The following is a 17,864-nucleotide window of genomic DNA, read 5'->3' as shown; positions in this document are numbered from 1 at the left end:
TGGAACCCTGCTGGATCTTTGTCATGACAGGGAATTAATTTCTTCATTTCTAAGAGTTCCATCTTTGTAATCGGGGTGTAAACAAACACTCTTTGCATTTCACCATCCGCTGTCCTAACTGGGTGTACTTCTCGTAACGGATTCTGTCTGTCTATGTAAAACGGTTTACTTTCTGGAGGTGAAACATGAACAAAATGCGGGTTCAAAAACGTTCTATATTTGTGGCGCTGTTCTAGAATGACACTAATTAAATCGGTACCTAAACCTTTCCATCTATACTGGAGTAACTCGTTCAGGACATCGTGTAACGGACCTGGATCAGAGTGTTGACCCTCATACAATGTAATGAGGTGCTGGATCATATACATACCCACCAGTCGTTGCTCGGCTGGGGGCAGTTTCAGAAACATTTGTGCCACTATTTCGTCTGGAAAAGTGGTAGAATCAGTAGTCCATCGGACTGCTGATCGGGCTAGTTCTTGTTCATGCATAGTACTTAACTCACTGTAACCGATTCGTGATTTCAGAATATGATCGGTAGCTTGAAATACTTGTTCTAGAGAACCTTGTTCTGGTGCTGGGTGATGAAAAACTGACTTGTGTTCTAGGCGTAAATGGCGGTCTGGGAATCTAGATTTTCCTACATACGCTATTCTGGCGGGATTCTCGTCCTCTACCTCTTCTGTAGAAGAGTCATTTTCTTTCTCGCTTACTTGTGCTGCTTTGCGTTGTTCGTGTAACTTTATTATTTCCTTACGAATTCTCTTGTACATACTCTCTATACTACTGATGGTTCTGTGCTTACCCTCGGCTATATTATCACTCCACCTTGTCAGGATTCTCATTTCGGCCGGATCTTTGGTCGGATAATCTTGTTCCCTTATTAAACAATTAATCAGAAACTTTAATAACATGAGCTGGATCTCAGCTTTCCTTTGAGACATGGCTTCGCCAATACTTTCTGGATCATTCCCTGTACGGATGAAACGATATATTCTGTCTAGATCTTCTTTCATATCCGGTAGGGTGTCCAAATACCCGGTCACCCGTCTTACACGGATGGAATATATAACTGTACTATCATCACCTGCAACTGGATCATAGCGGCATTCAGTAAGAGCTCGTCGGATATCTGCAACGGACTTATATTTGGGCGTACGCTGTAACGCACGTTCATGTAACTCGACTAACGTTACTCGTTGGTGTGGTGGCGGGGTACCAGGAGGACCTCCTCCTGCGGCCCCTAAACTAGAATCGTCGACTGATACTCTTCGTGCTGGCAGAGTGGCTGATGTGGCGGGAAGTTGTACTACGGGCTGGACCGGGGGTACCGTAACAGGTACTCCGGTGACTGGAGGAGCAGGATTTACATTATTTACAGGAGCTGGCGGAACAGGATTTGCATATTCTGGGACTGTGTCGTCCAAATAGGACGAAATAAAAATATCAGCTGCGGTCGGTTTGTGACGTAGCTTGGTCGGAACTAATGGTGGCGGAAAATTACTGGATGCCTCCGGGGTTGCTTTTGGCAAGCCCTCGGCAAGAAGAGGATACATACCCTTAATGAGGGCATTCCTCTGTCTGTCGGACTGTTCGGTTCTGACTCGTTCACCTATCTCGATTAGTTCCCTTTCTTGGGCTCGTTCTAAGGATTCTCTACTTAGTTCTGACTTTCTGATTTCTTTTTCGGTTCTTTTATGAGATTCTTTGCGCCATAACTCGATGGCATCTTTCTGTGACTGTCTGGCTTTCTTTTTCCATAATGCTTCTTCTACTCGCATGATGCACTCGGCATCCCATGTGCCTGATACAGGCCATCTATACTTTTCTTCTAACTCTTTGGTGTACTCCACCCATAAATCTAGATATAATATGGCACTTATGCCATGCTTCTGATACATAAAGTGACCTGGACTGTCCCTAGGCGGGACAGGAACTGCTGCTTCTAACAGACCTTTTCTAGTTTTTAACTGACGTAGTTTGGAAAATAGGGGCATGACTGAACTGTAATCTAGACACAATACAATACACAATGAACACGATAATTACACCACTTTCATACCACGACATTAAAATACATGAAGAACATTTTAAAATAACAGTTCGAACAGAATACTACCTGGAATACTGGAAACAGAATACATGAGTTTTCTCGAGAACTGAACTGACTAGAACAGAAACTAGATGCACTGCTAAAACAGTACGAAACTTACCGGTCTCATAAAGAGACACGTCAGGACCCGCATCCACCGGAGTGGACACTTCGTGTTGGGTCTGTGTACCACCAAAACCCACGGACCAGAGTCAATTAGATTGACCCTGTCTAGATACTACCCCAGCAACGGTACTCACCGGGCAGCAAGAACGGAAGGCCTCGGACTGGACTGGACTGCTTCGACGCCGGACGGACGAACTTCGGACTTCAGTTACGGGTGGGCCTCCGGATACCTCGGACCTTGGACTCTCGGCTTGGGCTCTGGTCGGGACTCGCCGCGTTCCTCCACCGCCTCGTCTGGATGCTGGACCGCCACCTCCGTCTCCTCCGTAGGCCTGAGGGATACTTGAAGCAGAAATATCTGCACGTGCACGGTATGGTTCCGTCACGGCTGCAGAGGGTCAGGGGGCCGGCGTGGCTTCACCGGCGCGTGGGGAAAGGGCAAGTCCCTGTTCGGGCGCCATTATGTGGTATATAAATAAATAATACCGGATCTAGGTTTGACTGGACATAGCAATAACAGATAGCTCAATAAATAAGAGTCAAGATTCGAGGTAGTAGGAGTTTGCAGGTTTAATACAGCATAGAGGACAGGAACAGGACAACCTGCACGGGAACAGGATGGCAGGGCCCTGCAGGGGGGACAGGGAATGAGCGCGCTAACTTTAATAACCGTACACAAGCATATATACTAAAACAATTGCATTACAAGACATACGATAGGCGGAGCAGTGGGTGTGGTCAATAGCAGTCGCGAAAGATAAGGGTGAAAGTGGGTGTAACAAGAGGCGTATACATAGACATGTGATGTAAACGTAACAGAATATGTCATAAATGGGGCGGAAACATGGAGGGGGCTACCTAAGGAGCCGGGACCTCTGACCTAATGGTGTGCGCAAACTGACAATGACGTGTTACTAGGAGAAGCTGGGGGCTATGAACTCTGCGCTAGGAGTAAAGACTGAAGTCTGGAGAGTCAGGGCGACATGTACCTAAACCCTATCTAGTATCTGATGTTTAGAGGACATGTTGATATAAACTAAGAGTCAGGAGGGGAGAGGCTAACAGAATCTAAGACTGGAGCATGCATTATTCTACATGTAGTGCGTGTTGAGGAATATTAAATGACCATTAAATACAGTATTTCTCTTACATGGAGACGTAAAGGCTAGACAATGACGGAAACTATTGATGCGATTCAGTAGCTTAGGAATGCAGAGAAGGAGGGCTGGACTGATAACTAGAATCATAACATACTCTTGGCAGACTCGTAGGCAGAGCCAGGCCGAGCCGGGCACTGCGAGGCAGGAAGTAAGTGAAGGGTCGAGGATACAGGTGGGGGCTGTATCACTCCTCAGTGAGGGTTCAGGAGACAGGAGCTGAATCTGGTGTCCGGGCCCTTTTGAGGCCTAGAAACGGGGACTTTATAATGAAATAACGTGCACACTGAGAAACGTGGCAACGTAACCTTACATAGGCCTAATACTCGTAGCTTTCACGAGAACTGGAAACTGGCATACTAGGGATAGACACAACTGTAAGTGCGCCTTTTAATCAAACATGGGGAATACATATGCATATTAATCATGCACACATAACATAAGATGGGGAACACGTAGGGACACAGAACATGGCAAAATTTACTTTTCCACAGCGCCAGCAATCTGCTGCCTTTCACCCCTTTCGTGGCCATGGAAGGGGCGCCCCCACACGTCCTGCCAACCACGGGCCGCATACTAACATCCAACGCGGTGGCGGACGTGGTTCCCGCCGTGGCGGTGCCCGGGGACAATGGCGAGGCCAGTCCACATCCACCCCCGGAGCATCCGCCTCAAAGCCCTCCTAGTCCGAGCTTTCAGGCCCACGAGACGCCAGTGGGGGGCAGGGTTCGCCATCACCTCCTCCACTGGTGCGACATCACATCGGACAGGTGGGTGCTGCAAATCGTCCGAAGGGGCTACTCCCTCCCCTTCGAGGCGACCCCTCCAGCCATGCCACCGCAGTACCACCGCGTGTCGGGGGATCACTTGAATCTTCTGCGAGAGGAAGTTACGGCCCTCTTGGCCAAGGGGGCCATAGAGCGCGTTCCTGGGCCAGAAGTAGGGTGTGGTTGTTACACCCACTAATTTCTGGTTCCCAAGAAGGGCAAAGGGGGCCTACGCCCTATCTTGGACCTGCGGAACGTCAACGGCTTCCTCCGGAAGGAGAGGTTCAAGATGCTGACACTGGCTCAGGTCTTAGCTGCCCTGGACCCAGGAGACTGGATGGTAACGTTGGACTTGCAGGACGCGTATTTCCACATCCCCGTCCTGCCGGCCCACCGGCGCTACCTGCGGTTCGCGGTAGGCCAAGAGCACTTTGAGTTTACCGTTCTCCCCTTCGGCCTTACCAGCACCCCACGGGTGTTCACGAAAGTGATGGCGGTGGTTGCAGCTCATCTGCGCAGATTAGGGGTGTCAGTCTTCCCCTACCTCGACGACTGGTTGTTGAAGGCGGGCTCGCCCCAGACAGTCGTCAGCCGTCAGCCACCTCCAGACTACGGCCGACCTTCTGCACCTGCTGGGGTTCTCCATCAATGTGCCGAAGTCGCACCTGTGTCCCTCTCAGAAGCTCCTCTTCATCGAAGAGGTTCTGGACTCGGCGCAGTTTCGGGTTTATCCTCCTGAACAGCGGGTTCGGGATATTCAGACTCTGATTCCGATCTTTCAGTCTTTATCTCAAGTCTCGCTCAGGTTGACGCTGCCGCTTCTGGGGCTGATGGCCTCCTGCCTCCTTCTGGTGCATCACGCCAGGTGGCGGATGTGGGCTCTTCAGTGGGACCTAAAGTTTCAGTGGGCCCAGCATCAGGGCAACTTGTCCGACCATGTCTTGATCTCGGAGGGCACTGCAAGACAGTTGCAGTGGTGGCTCACGGACCGCGATTGGGTCAGCGGCATATCCCTCTCCCCTCGCCAACCGGAGCACGTAGTTGTGACGGACGCGTCCCTCCAGGGCTGGGGTCGCCACATGGGAGAGGCGGAGATCAGAGGACTCTGGTCTCCGGCGGAGTCCCAGCTCCATATCAACCTTCTGGAGCCTCGGGCGATCCAACTTGCACTGAAGGAATTTCTTCCCTCTGTCCGGGGAAGTGTAGTGCAGGTGTTCACGGACAACACCACCGCCATGTGGTACTGCAACAAACAGGGCGGGGTGGGGTCGTGGACCCTTTGCCAGGTGGCTCTGCGCCTCTGGCAGTGGCTGGAACATTAGGGTGTGACCCTGGTGGCTCAACACCTGGCAGGTTCCCTGAACGCCAGGGCGGACGAACTCAGCCGTCGGTGCATGATGGATCACGAATGGCGTCTGCACTCGGACGTGGCGCAAGACTTCTTTCAGCAGTGGGGAGAGCCTTGGTTAGACCACTTCTGCCCAGAGTGCTGAAGAAGATCAGGCGCGACCGGGCCCAAGTCATCCTTGTGGCTCCGGACTGGGCACGGAGGTTCTGGTATCCCTAGCTGATCAGCATGTCTGTCGATCCCCCGATTCGTCTGCCTCTTCAGGAGGACCTTCTGTCGGAGCAGCAGGGGACGGTCCTCCACCCGAACCTGTCCAGTCTCCACTTACATGCGTGGAGATTGAGCGGCGGCAGTTGAGGCCATTTGACTTGCATCCTGAAGTCTGTAATGTTATTCTGGCAGCCAGGCGTCCCTCCACAAAATCGGTATACGCCTGCAGGTGGAACAAATTTGTGGCATGGTGCACAGCAAAGGCTGTGGATCCCCTTTCTGCCCCTCTTTCAGAGGTTCTCCTCTTTCTTCTTTCTCTTGCCCAGCAGGGCTCTGCTCTGGGCACTCTGAAGGGCTACCTCTCGGCCATTTCTGCCTTCTTAAGGCTACCTGATCAGCCCTCTTTGTTCAAGTCCCCGGTTGTAAATAGGTTTTTGAAGGGCATCACTCATATGTTTCCCCCAGTTCCTTTTGTGATGCCTCAGTGGGACTTGAACCTTGTTCTAACTTTTCTGATGTGCGCTCCCTTTGAGCCACTTCATAACTGTCCTCTTCGCCTCCTTACTCTGAAGACCGCTTTCCTGGTTGCCATCACCTCTGCCAGGAGAGTGAGTGAGCTCCAGGCCCTTTCTTCTAAGCCTCCTTTCCTTTCAGTCGATCCGGACAAAGTTGTGTTGCGGACGCGACCCTCTTTCCTGCCCAAGGTAGTCACAGCCTTCCACATCGGGCAGTCCATCACTTTGCCCACCTTCTTTCCGCCTCCGCGTCCCTCGAAAGAGGAAGAGAGGCTCCACTGTCTGGACCCAAAACGTGCACTCTCATTCTATCTGGATCGCACACGCCAGTTCCGGGTGGATGACCAACTCTTTGTTGGTTACGTGGGCATTAAGAAGGGACGGGCGGTGCACAAACGAACCATTTCTCGATGGGTCGTCTTGCGCATCAAGGCTTGTTACTCTTTGGCTCGAAAGGAGCCCCCTGTAGGGCTTCGTGCCCATTCCACACCGGCCACGGCGGCTACTACTGCCCTGGGACGGGAAGTCCCCTTGCAGGACATCTGTCAGGCAGCTACGTGGGCCTCGCTGCACACGTTCGCAAGACACTACTGCCTGGACAGCCAAGCCCGGAGAGATGGCTTTTTCGGCCGTTCCGTTCTCCAGGACTTTCTGGTGTGATCATTGGTTCGCAGACGCACCACCGGGGTTGGTATTGCTGGGGTATCTATTCTAAGGTAAGGAGTCTAATACTAACCTGTTTCTTTCAGATGCACAAGTTACTTAACCTTCGGTAACGATATATCTGTAAGAAACAGTAGTTCGTATTAGATTCCTTACCGCCCCACCCATCCTCCCCATTCTGCGAACCGATATCTAGGGTTAAGGTCATCCCCTTTCAGGGCCCTAGTTTTATGGCACCAGTGTTGGTTTTTATCATGGCGCTGCGTTTTCTGGCGCGGAAAAGCTGTGTATAAGAACTGACGTCCGCGCGTGAGGGCGGCGTCTAAGTACTCTGGCGACGTCATCCCAGCGCCAACGACGCAAACGACAGACGCGGAGCCGCAGACGACGTCTACCGACGCGCAAGGGTACTGCTACGCAAAAGTTTCCGAATCCAGTCTGACGCCTGGGTTGTATTCTAAGGTAAGGAATATAATACTAACTACTGTTTCTTACAGATATATCGTTACCGAAGGTAAGTAACTTGTGCTTTACGTTTATAGTCCATGTGCATGTGTCTTTCTTTAAAGAATACTATGCAATACTAACCTACCTAATTCATAACCCCTAATTCACAATCTTTTGTGGTCCATTTTCATTTCACCCACATGTTTTCTTCTAACAGTTAACACTTCTTACTAAGTGTCCTCAAGCATTGGATTCATACCCTTAGGAAGCTGTCAGAAAGGACCTTAGAAACACTAAACCGGAGTTTTATATAGCGCAAACTTGACACGAAAGTATCGGGTATGAGAGCGCTTTGCACGAGCACCAGTTGAGTTACATGAGGACACATTCATTTTTGGTAGGCACGGGGAGATTAAGTGATTTGCCCAGAATCGCAGGATGTTGTGCGTCCCTGCCGAGATTCGAACCTGGTTCCTCAGCTCCGATGTCGACCGCCCTAGCCGTTAGGCCAACCCCTCTCCCAGGCTGTGGAATTGAAAACCCTATCACGTTTTACTCACCTATTCATCTTTTTAAGGCATCCCTTTTTCACAAAAAGTGTTGTATTTTTTAGCATCTTTTGTTACTTTTTTGAGGAAACCTATTTTTGACCTAACTTGGATGCAGGTTTGAAAAATGTGCTCTTTTGTCTTCACTAGACACGTAGGCTCTTCCAAGTACTGCTTCCACTGTCATGACGATGTATCAGATGATGTAGTATGACCTCTGTACGTGCCTTTTCTGCCTGACTCGTTACCATCACATTGCGGTCTGCAGGCACTGCTTTAAGATGAGCCCAAGAGCCTGAACAAGCATTGTTATTTTGAACATCTTCTTGAGGAATTAATTCAAGAGTCTGAGATATAGATTTGGTCTTAGACCCCCTTCCTCCTTAGGGATCAAAAATAATAGGACTAGCACCCCATTCCTCTCTTTCTCTGGATTACACATGTGGTGAATAACATCATTACTTCTTTTTAAGAATTGAGCCGTGATCCACTGGAGAATAAACGGAAGAAATACAAGGAGGTGTATCCAAAAATGGAAGAATGGAACCAGCTTGGATAATGAAGGGCCCTTTATGCGATGTGGAGCGCCAGTAAGGCAGGCAGTGTTTAATTCTGCCACTGACTGGTCTTAACATTTGGTTGGCAGGTGAAATAATGAGGTTTGCTAACAATGCCAGAAAAAAAGGATGACTAGTATTGTTACTGTTTTTGTTTGCTTTGTCCCACCTGGCCACCAGTGTGGGCCCCAGAATTGAGGCTGATTGCCAACCACTAAAACCTCAGTCTTGTTTCAATTCAATTTTAGATAGTTGTTCCTTATCCATCCTGCGACTCCCACCAGGCTGGGGCTAAGGTTGGGTGGACCCATACCATACTGAGAAAGACAGACATAATAATCTGTGTGCCATCAGCATATGCGAACAGAGTCAAGCCATGTACCTCTAAAATATCGGGCAGAGGACAAACATAACACTTAAACAGTGTAGGGCTCAAAGACGAACCCTGGGTTACCCCATATGGCAGCTTAAAATCAGAGGACTCGTAAAGCTTCAAAATCACCTATAATGTTTAGTTTTGCAAGAAGGAGCAACCCCATGGGAAAGCCATGTCCTGGATGCCACACTCTGCTAGTCTTCGTAAAAGAACGAGATAGGAAACTGTATTGAATCCAGTGCTTAAATCCAGCAAGATGAGTTGTTGCATCCCTCTACAATCCAGAACCCGCCTGTGGTGTTCAGTAACGCCTAGCAGCACGGTTTCTGACTAATACCCGTACGGAAACCTGACTGCAAAGTGTGCAGCATATTGCTGATTGATATATTTTCCTAATATCTTTGCACAGATCGGCAGTAGAGATATTGGGCGATAATTTGCCCAGTCTGTAGCATCAAAGTTAGTTGCATTTTTTGGGCAAGGCAACAACAATTGCATGTCTCCAGGTCAGAGGAATAATGCCCCTATATATTCAGGAATTAGGCAGGTTAACCAGATCTGAGGCCAGCATGGAGCTTACAGTTCTCATGATCATCAGTGGAAAAGAATCTAGCAGAGTCTGGTGGCATCCAAAAGTGCAATGAAAGTGGTGATATCTAAATGATGGAAGGTGGCCAAGATTGAACTGTGGGACACAAGTGGGTCATAGCACCGATTCGTGGCCAATGGAACATTAAAAGAGGCTTGGATATCCACAACCTTTCTAAAGAAAAAGTTGGCTAGTAGAAATTTGTGGTTGGTTACTCGGTGCCATTGACTTTTTGGCGATGTGGTCAATTGGTTCCAAATCAACACAGATTTGTTAGCAGCAGGGCCTGCTTCTCCAGTCCTCGCAGGGGCCTTTATACTAGAAATGTGCTGCTCTGGTAGCTTAATTTGCCCATTCTCCTCATACTGAAGGTGGCTCTCATTACAAGTAAAGGCCAGACATGATGGCTTAGCCAGTGCTTGTTTAAAAAACGTTGCGGTGTTCGATGTCATTAACTGTAATCTATCAAAGTTGTGCATACAGAATGAACATCTCAAAATAACCTGAACAAAAATACTGCAAACCAAGAAGAGACACCAAATGGAGTTAAGCATTTAGATGTCTGCCACAGCGCTAGATTTTCATTCAGTCATTATTTTGGTGTACAAATCAAATATTGCTTATGAGAATTAATATGTTAAAATCAAAGTGTACCTATTTTTAAACCCACCCTGTAATGTTTACCCTCTTGACCAATTTGTGCCAAATTCGACAGGGTTAAAGCTAGCCTTATGAATGTATAAACCACAGTTTGTTTCCAATTGGTCTAAGGGGTAGGCACAATGTTGTTAATTAAGTTAAAATAGGTATCCCTATGGAGTGTTGTGTTGTTCATTACTACGGAGATGTGTAGCTCTGTAGAAGTACATATATATTTATACATCACACACATCCTTGACTGCTGTCATCTGGAGAGCTGTTACAGAGTTGTTTTGATCCTGTATCTGAAGTAGACGAAGTGCTGTTTCTGTATCTACCATAGCAGTAGCCATGATCAGGCGTTTGTGTACAACACGAATACGGGCAGCTTAACCTCTTTATCCCATGGGTATATGCATTTGAAGCTGTGACAGTCACACCAGTTATGATGGTCTACACCAGGCTTCTCCAACGAGTAGCTTGTGAGCTACTGTTAGCTCTCCAGTTACCTGTAAGTAGCTGTCCTATGTGTAGGACACTGAAATACATTAGAAGCTTTTCCTTGGTTAAAATTATATGAATGGCAAATTTATAAACTGATTTTAGGAGAAAAATTGTTGCATTTCCAAAATATATCTAAAGTTGGTATTTGAGTGATAAATCAATCCGTGTTGGGTTGGCTATTACTAATATTAACTTAGTGCTACGGGCACTGCTGCTATTGCAGGTAGAGATACCCTAAGCTGTATGGGTGGGATCAGCTTAACCTGTTTGTTCACCTTCAGTAGTGATTGTGTAACCTGTATAACCATATTGGGAAGAGGCAGCTTAATCTGCAAGCCCTCAATAGGGGAGAGGCAAGTTAAATAGTTTGCGCTTCATATGTTTAAACATCTTAAAATGTCTGTACACCTTCGGTAGATGCAGTTATGTTATGTTATGTTAGCAGGTATTTATTAAGCGCACGGCTACTCCCAGGAGTGTCCCGTTGAACCTACATGTGCATTGTAAGGAAATGGAAAGTGAAGAGAACGGCTGGCTAATACGATATTTGCTGGGGAGGGGTTAACTATCATGTTCAGGTGGTTTATGGCAGTGTTACCCTTACTGGGATGTGCTGTGAGTTAGAGACAGCGGTAGCCTAGTTTTCATGTAACTAAACTAGTGAAGATGTGTTTCTGTAAGATATGTTTTCTAAGAATTTCTCTTCTAAGAATAGATCACACTGCTCTGCCTGCACTAGAGGAATAATTATTTTCTCTTTTTTCTCAAAAGCAAATCATTTCCTGGCCAAGAGAACCAGCTGAAGCTCATATACCAGGGGCAGCTGCTGCAGGACCAGACACGAACCCTGCAGTCCCTCAACGTCACTGACAACTGTGTGATCCACTGCCATGTTTCACCTGCCAGCACTGTTTCAAGCCTTGACAATGCCGCTGTGGTCACGGAACCGGCAGGGGTCACACTCAACTTGGGCAACTTGATGCTCCCGATTTTTGTGGCAATGCTAGCTGTGATCTGGTACTTCCGCATCAACTACCGTCAGTTCTTCACTGCCCCAGCTACAGTCTCTCTTGTGGGTGTCACAGTTTTCTTCAGCTTCCTTGTATTTGGGATGTATGGCCGATAAGCAGGAACAGAATGAGGGGATAGGCCGTTTCCTTCTTTTTATCTGCTGGGCAGTCTGGAATTGCTATTAAATTCCAATGGTATTGCCGATGGCTGAGTAGCATTGGCCAGTGGGCTTCTGGCGCACAACCATTAGGTGGGTGTAGTATTTTGCACCTAGTCCATGCATAGAATCTAATCTGAGTAAGAATGAAAGTAGCATTGCTTAACACATCGCTGCCTATGAACCCTTCTCCTGATGTTGACCGTATGTCCAGTTCTCCTTCTCAAACTTGGACATAATTTATTTTAACAAATCTGACTGTGCCACACCTCCCACTTTCTGAAATTCCTCTGGTATAGTTGATTAACAGAACATTGTCCTTCACCATTGCCAAATCTTTGGTGATTTCATTCTCCTGCAGCGCTTAGGTGCTGCTCACTTTGCTTTTTATGTTTTGTTGCTGTGTGTGCGCTAAATAATTTTACTCATATTTTTGTGGATCACAGAGACAGAATGAAAACTGCCGTGAGCACTGGATAGGGAACAGGACTGAAGATGTTCTGCTACTTGCAGTACACAATATTATACTAGTTGCCATGAATCAATCGTGAAGTTTATTCTCACCATCATATGTATACAACAATGTAAATTCCACTAGCAGAGTCTGGACACTGCGACCTGTGATATAGAGACAGCGACCCCGGCACTTCCTTGTTATTGCTGCAGTTCTGACTTGGCCTCCAGCTCTTACAAGAGGATTTGTCCAAGTCTTTGTGTGCATGCTCTGCCGTGTTTTTCACCCCCATGCTGTGTACATACACACTAGTACAACAGTACACTTCAGAGTGTGTCCGTCCCTCTGCCAAGCTTTGATGAGCCACAACTGGACAACTTTGTAATTGGGCACTTCAGCGTATTTGGATAGAGGCTGGAAAAGTAGTAATTCCTGCTTTGATCTGCTCTTTACTTGAAGAGGGTGGACCTCACTGAGGTTGCGGGAGGAGATGTAGGATGGGTGGCATGCAAGCTCGTGTTTGATGCAAAAGATGCTTTGTTTTGAAACATGATAAGTCTTCTAAACTTGCAGTTGTATGTGTCCTAAATACTAGTAGGCATGTGAAACTGAAAGAAAACCGAAAAACTGAACTCTTCTAAGGATCAAGGTTTGGCACGGTATGCAAGGGAATTTCATTTTTGTGATCTGGTGTACAGTTTTTTAAACAATGAGCCAGGTTCTCGGGTTATAAAGAGCTTGAGATTAAAATGGAAATAGCTATAACATAGCTCTGTGAAACTAGGTTTTCTAATGTAATTTTGTAGCAAGCAAGTGAAAACCAAACTGTGGGCTTATTCAGCCCAGTGAATATGCTGCATGAACATGTGTTTTAAAAAAATGTATTTATAATTATTATAAAGTGTGCAAATGCCAAAAGGCGTCCTAGCGCCTTAAGCATAACAATCAGCACTTAGCACTTTCTTAGAACCTAAACAAACGCTTCATCTTTTTTCCAAAATTCCAAATAATTAGAAAGGCACTTGATAAGAAAATCTCTAACACCCAGACAAGATTTCAGAATTTAAGAAAACATGTGCCAGAGAGCATAAGGTTCTGGCCAGCGTGTACCATCAGAATGTGTTTGATTAAAAAGTAAATGCTGTGATAGAGAGCTTTAAAAACAAAATGTAGAGGCTTTTGACTAAGATATATTTGTGATTTGGGAGACAATGTAAGGCCCGCTCATTGCCGGAAACTGAAGCATGAGTGGGCAGTGTAAGAAGTAGTCTAGCTGCAGCATTCTGCACCAGTTGGTACTGGGAGATGGTGCTTGAAGGCAAGTACCATGCATTAACGTAGTCTTTGCATGCACCAGCTGTTGCTTGGAGAATCGGATAAGGGCTGTCCTCTGAAAGAAAATGTACAATTTTCCTCAAGAGTTTGAGTTTGCGTAAAGCAAGCAGCAGAAACCTTGTCAGTTAGTGTAAAGGATTACTCGGCATTGAATGCAAGCCCTAGATTCCTGACTGTGTTAGAGGGGGAGAGACAGTGACCCATGGTGTCCAGCCACCAGCCTCAGGACCAAACTGCGGGTGACTACCAAGAACCATTACCTCAGTTTTTTACGAATTTATTTTAAGACTTCTTTAGTGCATCCAGTTGGTCACTGCTCCCAAGCCCGATTGGAAATTTGTTGCTAGCTAAACAAGTATTTCCATCGAGTCTAAGACTTAGTTGAGTGTCATATGCATAGTTTATGCAAGAAATATGAAATGATCTCTGCAAGAGGATCCACATAGAGATTAAACAGAATGGAACATGATCTGTTAAAAATGAGTTGATCTAGTCCACATCTCTTCAGTAATGTGCCATGGCACATAGTATCAAAAGCCACTGATGGTTTTTAGAATATATGGGCAGCTACACCCCTATGATCAAGAATCATGCATAGCTTATTTTGCACTGCTACCAGTGCTACTTCCTTGTCATGAAATGCCCCGAATCCCACTTGAACCGGGGCAAGGAGAATTATTTTCAATTAGGTTAGATAGCTGAGAATTCACTTATTTCAATTTAACAGGAAAATGCATCCTTATATTGTCCTGTAATTACTTAGCATGGGCATATTTAATGAAAGCTTTTGGAGGAGCAGGACGATAGGCGCCTGCTTTCAGTAGGAAAGGGGGTAAAAGGCCAGTAATAAAAGTCCAGTTGAGCAGGTCACGAAGGACAAGTGACACAGAAAGCACTAGCAGGTAAAACACGTAAGTAGGGATGGATCATCTGGAGAGACCGACCAGGTCTCATGATCAAACTGGACTGTGTGATAATGATGTATAGAAATTCAAACATATTTTGATGGTGGTTGTGCCTAGGAACAACGAGGCCTCAGATTGAGCATGCCGGAACATGAGGAAGGAGAAACATGTTAGCATAAGGGGGTAAGGATTGATAAGTAGCCAGAATTTGGTCAGGAAATAGACTGAAAGGGAAGTGCAACCCATATGAGGATGTATAACCATTTATAACTCACAATTTTGTGGCAGAGGCACTATCTGTCAGCATCACATTGTCTTAGTAATCACAGGTAATGTGAGGATTTTATAACGTCATATAAGAGTTCACGAAACCAAGGACCTACCACAACCGTCCCCATGCATAAAACAAAAAAAGTGTTTTTTTGCCTATTTCATAACTACCAAGAATAAATACGGTTCAGCACTCCATGTGAAGTAAGCCAAAATCCAAATTTGAAGTAAGACCAGCAGAAGGACCACATAAGTAAACTTGAGAGTCCTCTTATAATCACTTGATGATCCAATGTAAAGTTAAAAAAAATAGTCTTTATTCCATAATCTTCTTCACATTCATTAAAACATGATCCAATTCATTTGTAGTAGCCAATGCTCTTCGTTCATAAGAATTTCTTCAGGGTTACAAAAATCATGACAAACAATTCACATAAGCACTTAAAAAAACTCTTAAAAAAAAAATAGACCTTTTAGGCCTAATGCCCAGATCATGCCTACTATATACAGACTGCATGTAATATTCAAAAAAGTGTACCGATGTCCTCCGCCTAAGTAATGTTTATTAACTTTTATGTTATCACAGATCATCTACCATTGAGCTCTTACAATTATGAAACACATCATATTTCATTGGAAACACTGTTAATAAAGTGTTAAAGAAGAAACAGTAATCTATTTTTTAAAAAGAACTAAACAAATCTCAGTTTTTCGAAACCAAAATGGTACCTCATGTATCCAGTGCAATTCAGGTTTGTTCACAAACATATGTCATCGCCAAATGTTCATTTTTTGGCTGACAGTCAAATGTACTTCTAAAAACAATGTTCAAATAATATGTAATGCAACTAAGAGATGTACACAAACATAATACCTATATATGTATATAATACTATATGATGAACACAAGGTACATGAATGAGTACTACCATTTCATCCCAATATGTCTGTAAATTGAAGTCCTCAACCCATGAAGTTCATTCATGCTTCAGTCCATCCCTATAAACATCACAAATAAACTTCTCCAAATGATTTAACTTATGCCAAATATAACATCTGTAAAAAGCCCAACCAAACAGTGTACTATAATAGGTTGCATCTGTAAGAAAGTGGCTCTGTATAGACTGCACCAAAGTAAGGTACAGTGTGCACAGAGTCCAGCAGTCTCCAGAGGTTTGGCAGAGGCTAAAGTTAGATATAACCTTACTCTCCAAAGTGGTAGCTTGGTCGAGCAGTAAGGCAGTATCAGAGGACAGTGTAAAGCATTTGATGTACACACTCAGTCAGCAAATGGTCTCACACACTCAAGAACTGAACTCTAGGCCAATTGTTGTGTATAAAAAAAATACTTATTATTTTATTTTAGAACCACAGCACAGGTTGGTATAAAAATACTTTCTCAGAATGAGATGCCACAGTTGAAAACTTTCAATGAGCAATAGACTTTTGGATGCAATAGAGACAGTTGTTACAATAGGCAACACAAACTTAACACATTGATAACATTGAGCTCAATGGGAATTTTAGGCAAACTGCAATATCATTTACTTTACAAAAACGTTTTTCTTACTCAGGGCTGGATCCTGGATTCAGCCCTGGTGCATCTCCTGAAAACAGTTGAAGGAAATCGTTTTTGTTAAACAGGCGATTTTTAAGGAATATTTGTATGTTGCATAAATCGACACTGAAGAATTTCTGGTGAAAACCAGGCAATGTTATCCTATGTTGACGACAAATCAGGTTATCGTAAAACCACAGTTATTATCACTTTTTCTGATCAGTGCTGGGTACTAAGATCTAGCACTGGGATCTCTCCTGATAACAGGTGAGTAATTTCGTTTTCGTTGATTGGATGATTTTTAGTGAATATTTCAAAGTTTCAACACTCGACAGTCAATGTTACCCTATGGAAAAAATGTAAGTTATCGGCTTTCAGGTAAGTACTCGACTGGCAGAGTTAAGGTTCTGGGGTACGACTCCGGGGTCTCCCAGGTTCAGGTTGGTACTGTAGTTACACCCTCAGCGGCACGGGGCAGCCGGGTGCAGAGAGAGTAGGCCCAATGTTAGCCTATGGCGGGTAGGGGGCCTTCGGTTGGTAGCTGCTAGCAGGCAGGCCACACGGCTGTAGGAGTGGAGCTCCTGGTCACTTGCTCAGGGCAAGTGGGGAAGTCGAACATAGTATTAGGTGCACTCCCAGCGACACTGGGGCGACTGGGTGCAGGGTGCTTTTGGGCCGTCGGGCGCCCAATGGATTTCAATGGGAAAGCTGTGTGAAGAACAAAGGCTGCAAGCAGTGGCGTCACTAGGGTTGGTGTCACCCAGTGCGGGTAACTCATGATGTCACCCCCTCACGACTTACCCCATGAATCCATAATGGACCGCCTTGAAGAGATGTATTCATCTGTGCAGCACCCACGGAGGGGGTCCTTCTTCTGGGGCCTTTCCAAGCCCACTCCTCTACACCGGAGTCTAAAGCACTGCAGAGGTGTTACCCATCCTTTCATAACTCCTCCCCTTGCTCCTTGGAGGCCATGCGCTCTACTCAGAGTATTTCCCTGCTTGCTTTCGGTCTTCCCTGCAGTGTTGCCACATTCCTGTCCACCCCAGCTTTCTATCACTACCCTCCCTGTTTCGCTTCAGTCTCTCTCGCTTCCCTTCACCTGCCCTCCAGTCTGGCGGCCCTGACCCTGTCTGATCACGTCAAAAGGCCTCCTCCTATCTCCGCCTGCTTGCCTCCCTGACCCTGTCTGATGACGTCAGGATGACCTCCTACCTCCTCCTTCTGGCCTCCCTGATAACGTCAGGATAGCCTCCTACCTCAGCCTGCAGGCCTCCTCCGGTCCTTCCAGTGACAGGGAGGCCGGGCAGGGAGCCTGGAGGGCAATAATTTATGGAGGGCGACACAGGATCGATAAACAGGCTGAAAAGCATGGGTGGGAGGGTGCTGTACCAAGAGCTAACAATGTGTCTGACTGTGAGCAAAGGAGACTGGAGGAAGAGGCGTCCATCTTTGAAAATGACATTTTAGGAATCAGCCAGACAGGTGTTAAGAGGAGCAATCACCTTAAAGTGCTGTTACACCTGTGACTACATCCTCCCCCCCCCCCCAATGCGTGCACAATGCAAGCATAGCTGCCAAGGTTTTAGATTGCCATGTGTGACATTGTCATCATTTCAGTGTAATTATGAGTGAC

At 46.1% G+C, this 17,864-nt stretch overlaps 1 protein-coding gene across 1 annotated transcript in view; it reads left to right on the top strand.

The window, feature by feature from the left end:
* The window catches only part of TMUB2 (transmembrane and ubiquitin like domain containing 2), a 91,869-nt gene extending 76,162 nt beyond the window's left edge, over nt 1–15,707 (top strand). Inside the window, exon 3 of the mRNA XM_078645200.1 lies at nt 11,310–15,707. Coding sequence (XP_078501326.1) covers nt 11,310–11,664 — 355 coding nt within the window. The 3' untranslated portion in view covers nt 11,665–15,707. The remainder of the gene's footprint in view (nt 1–11,309) is intronic.
* The last annotated feature ends 2,157 nt before the right edge of the window (nt 15,708–17,864 follow it).

Source organism: Lissotriton helveticus, chromosome 5_1 (assembly GCF_964261635.1).
Source record: "Lissotriton helveticus chromosome 5_1, aLisHel1.1, whole genome shotgun sequence".
Lineage (NCBI taxonomy): Eukaryota > Metazoa > Chordata > Amphibia > Caudata > Salamandridae > Lissotriton > Lissotriton helveticus.
This window is presented reverse-complemented; position numbering and strand designations above follow the sequence as displayed.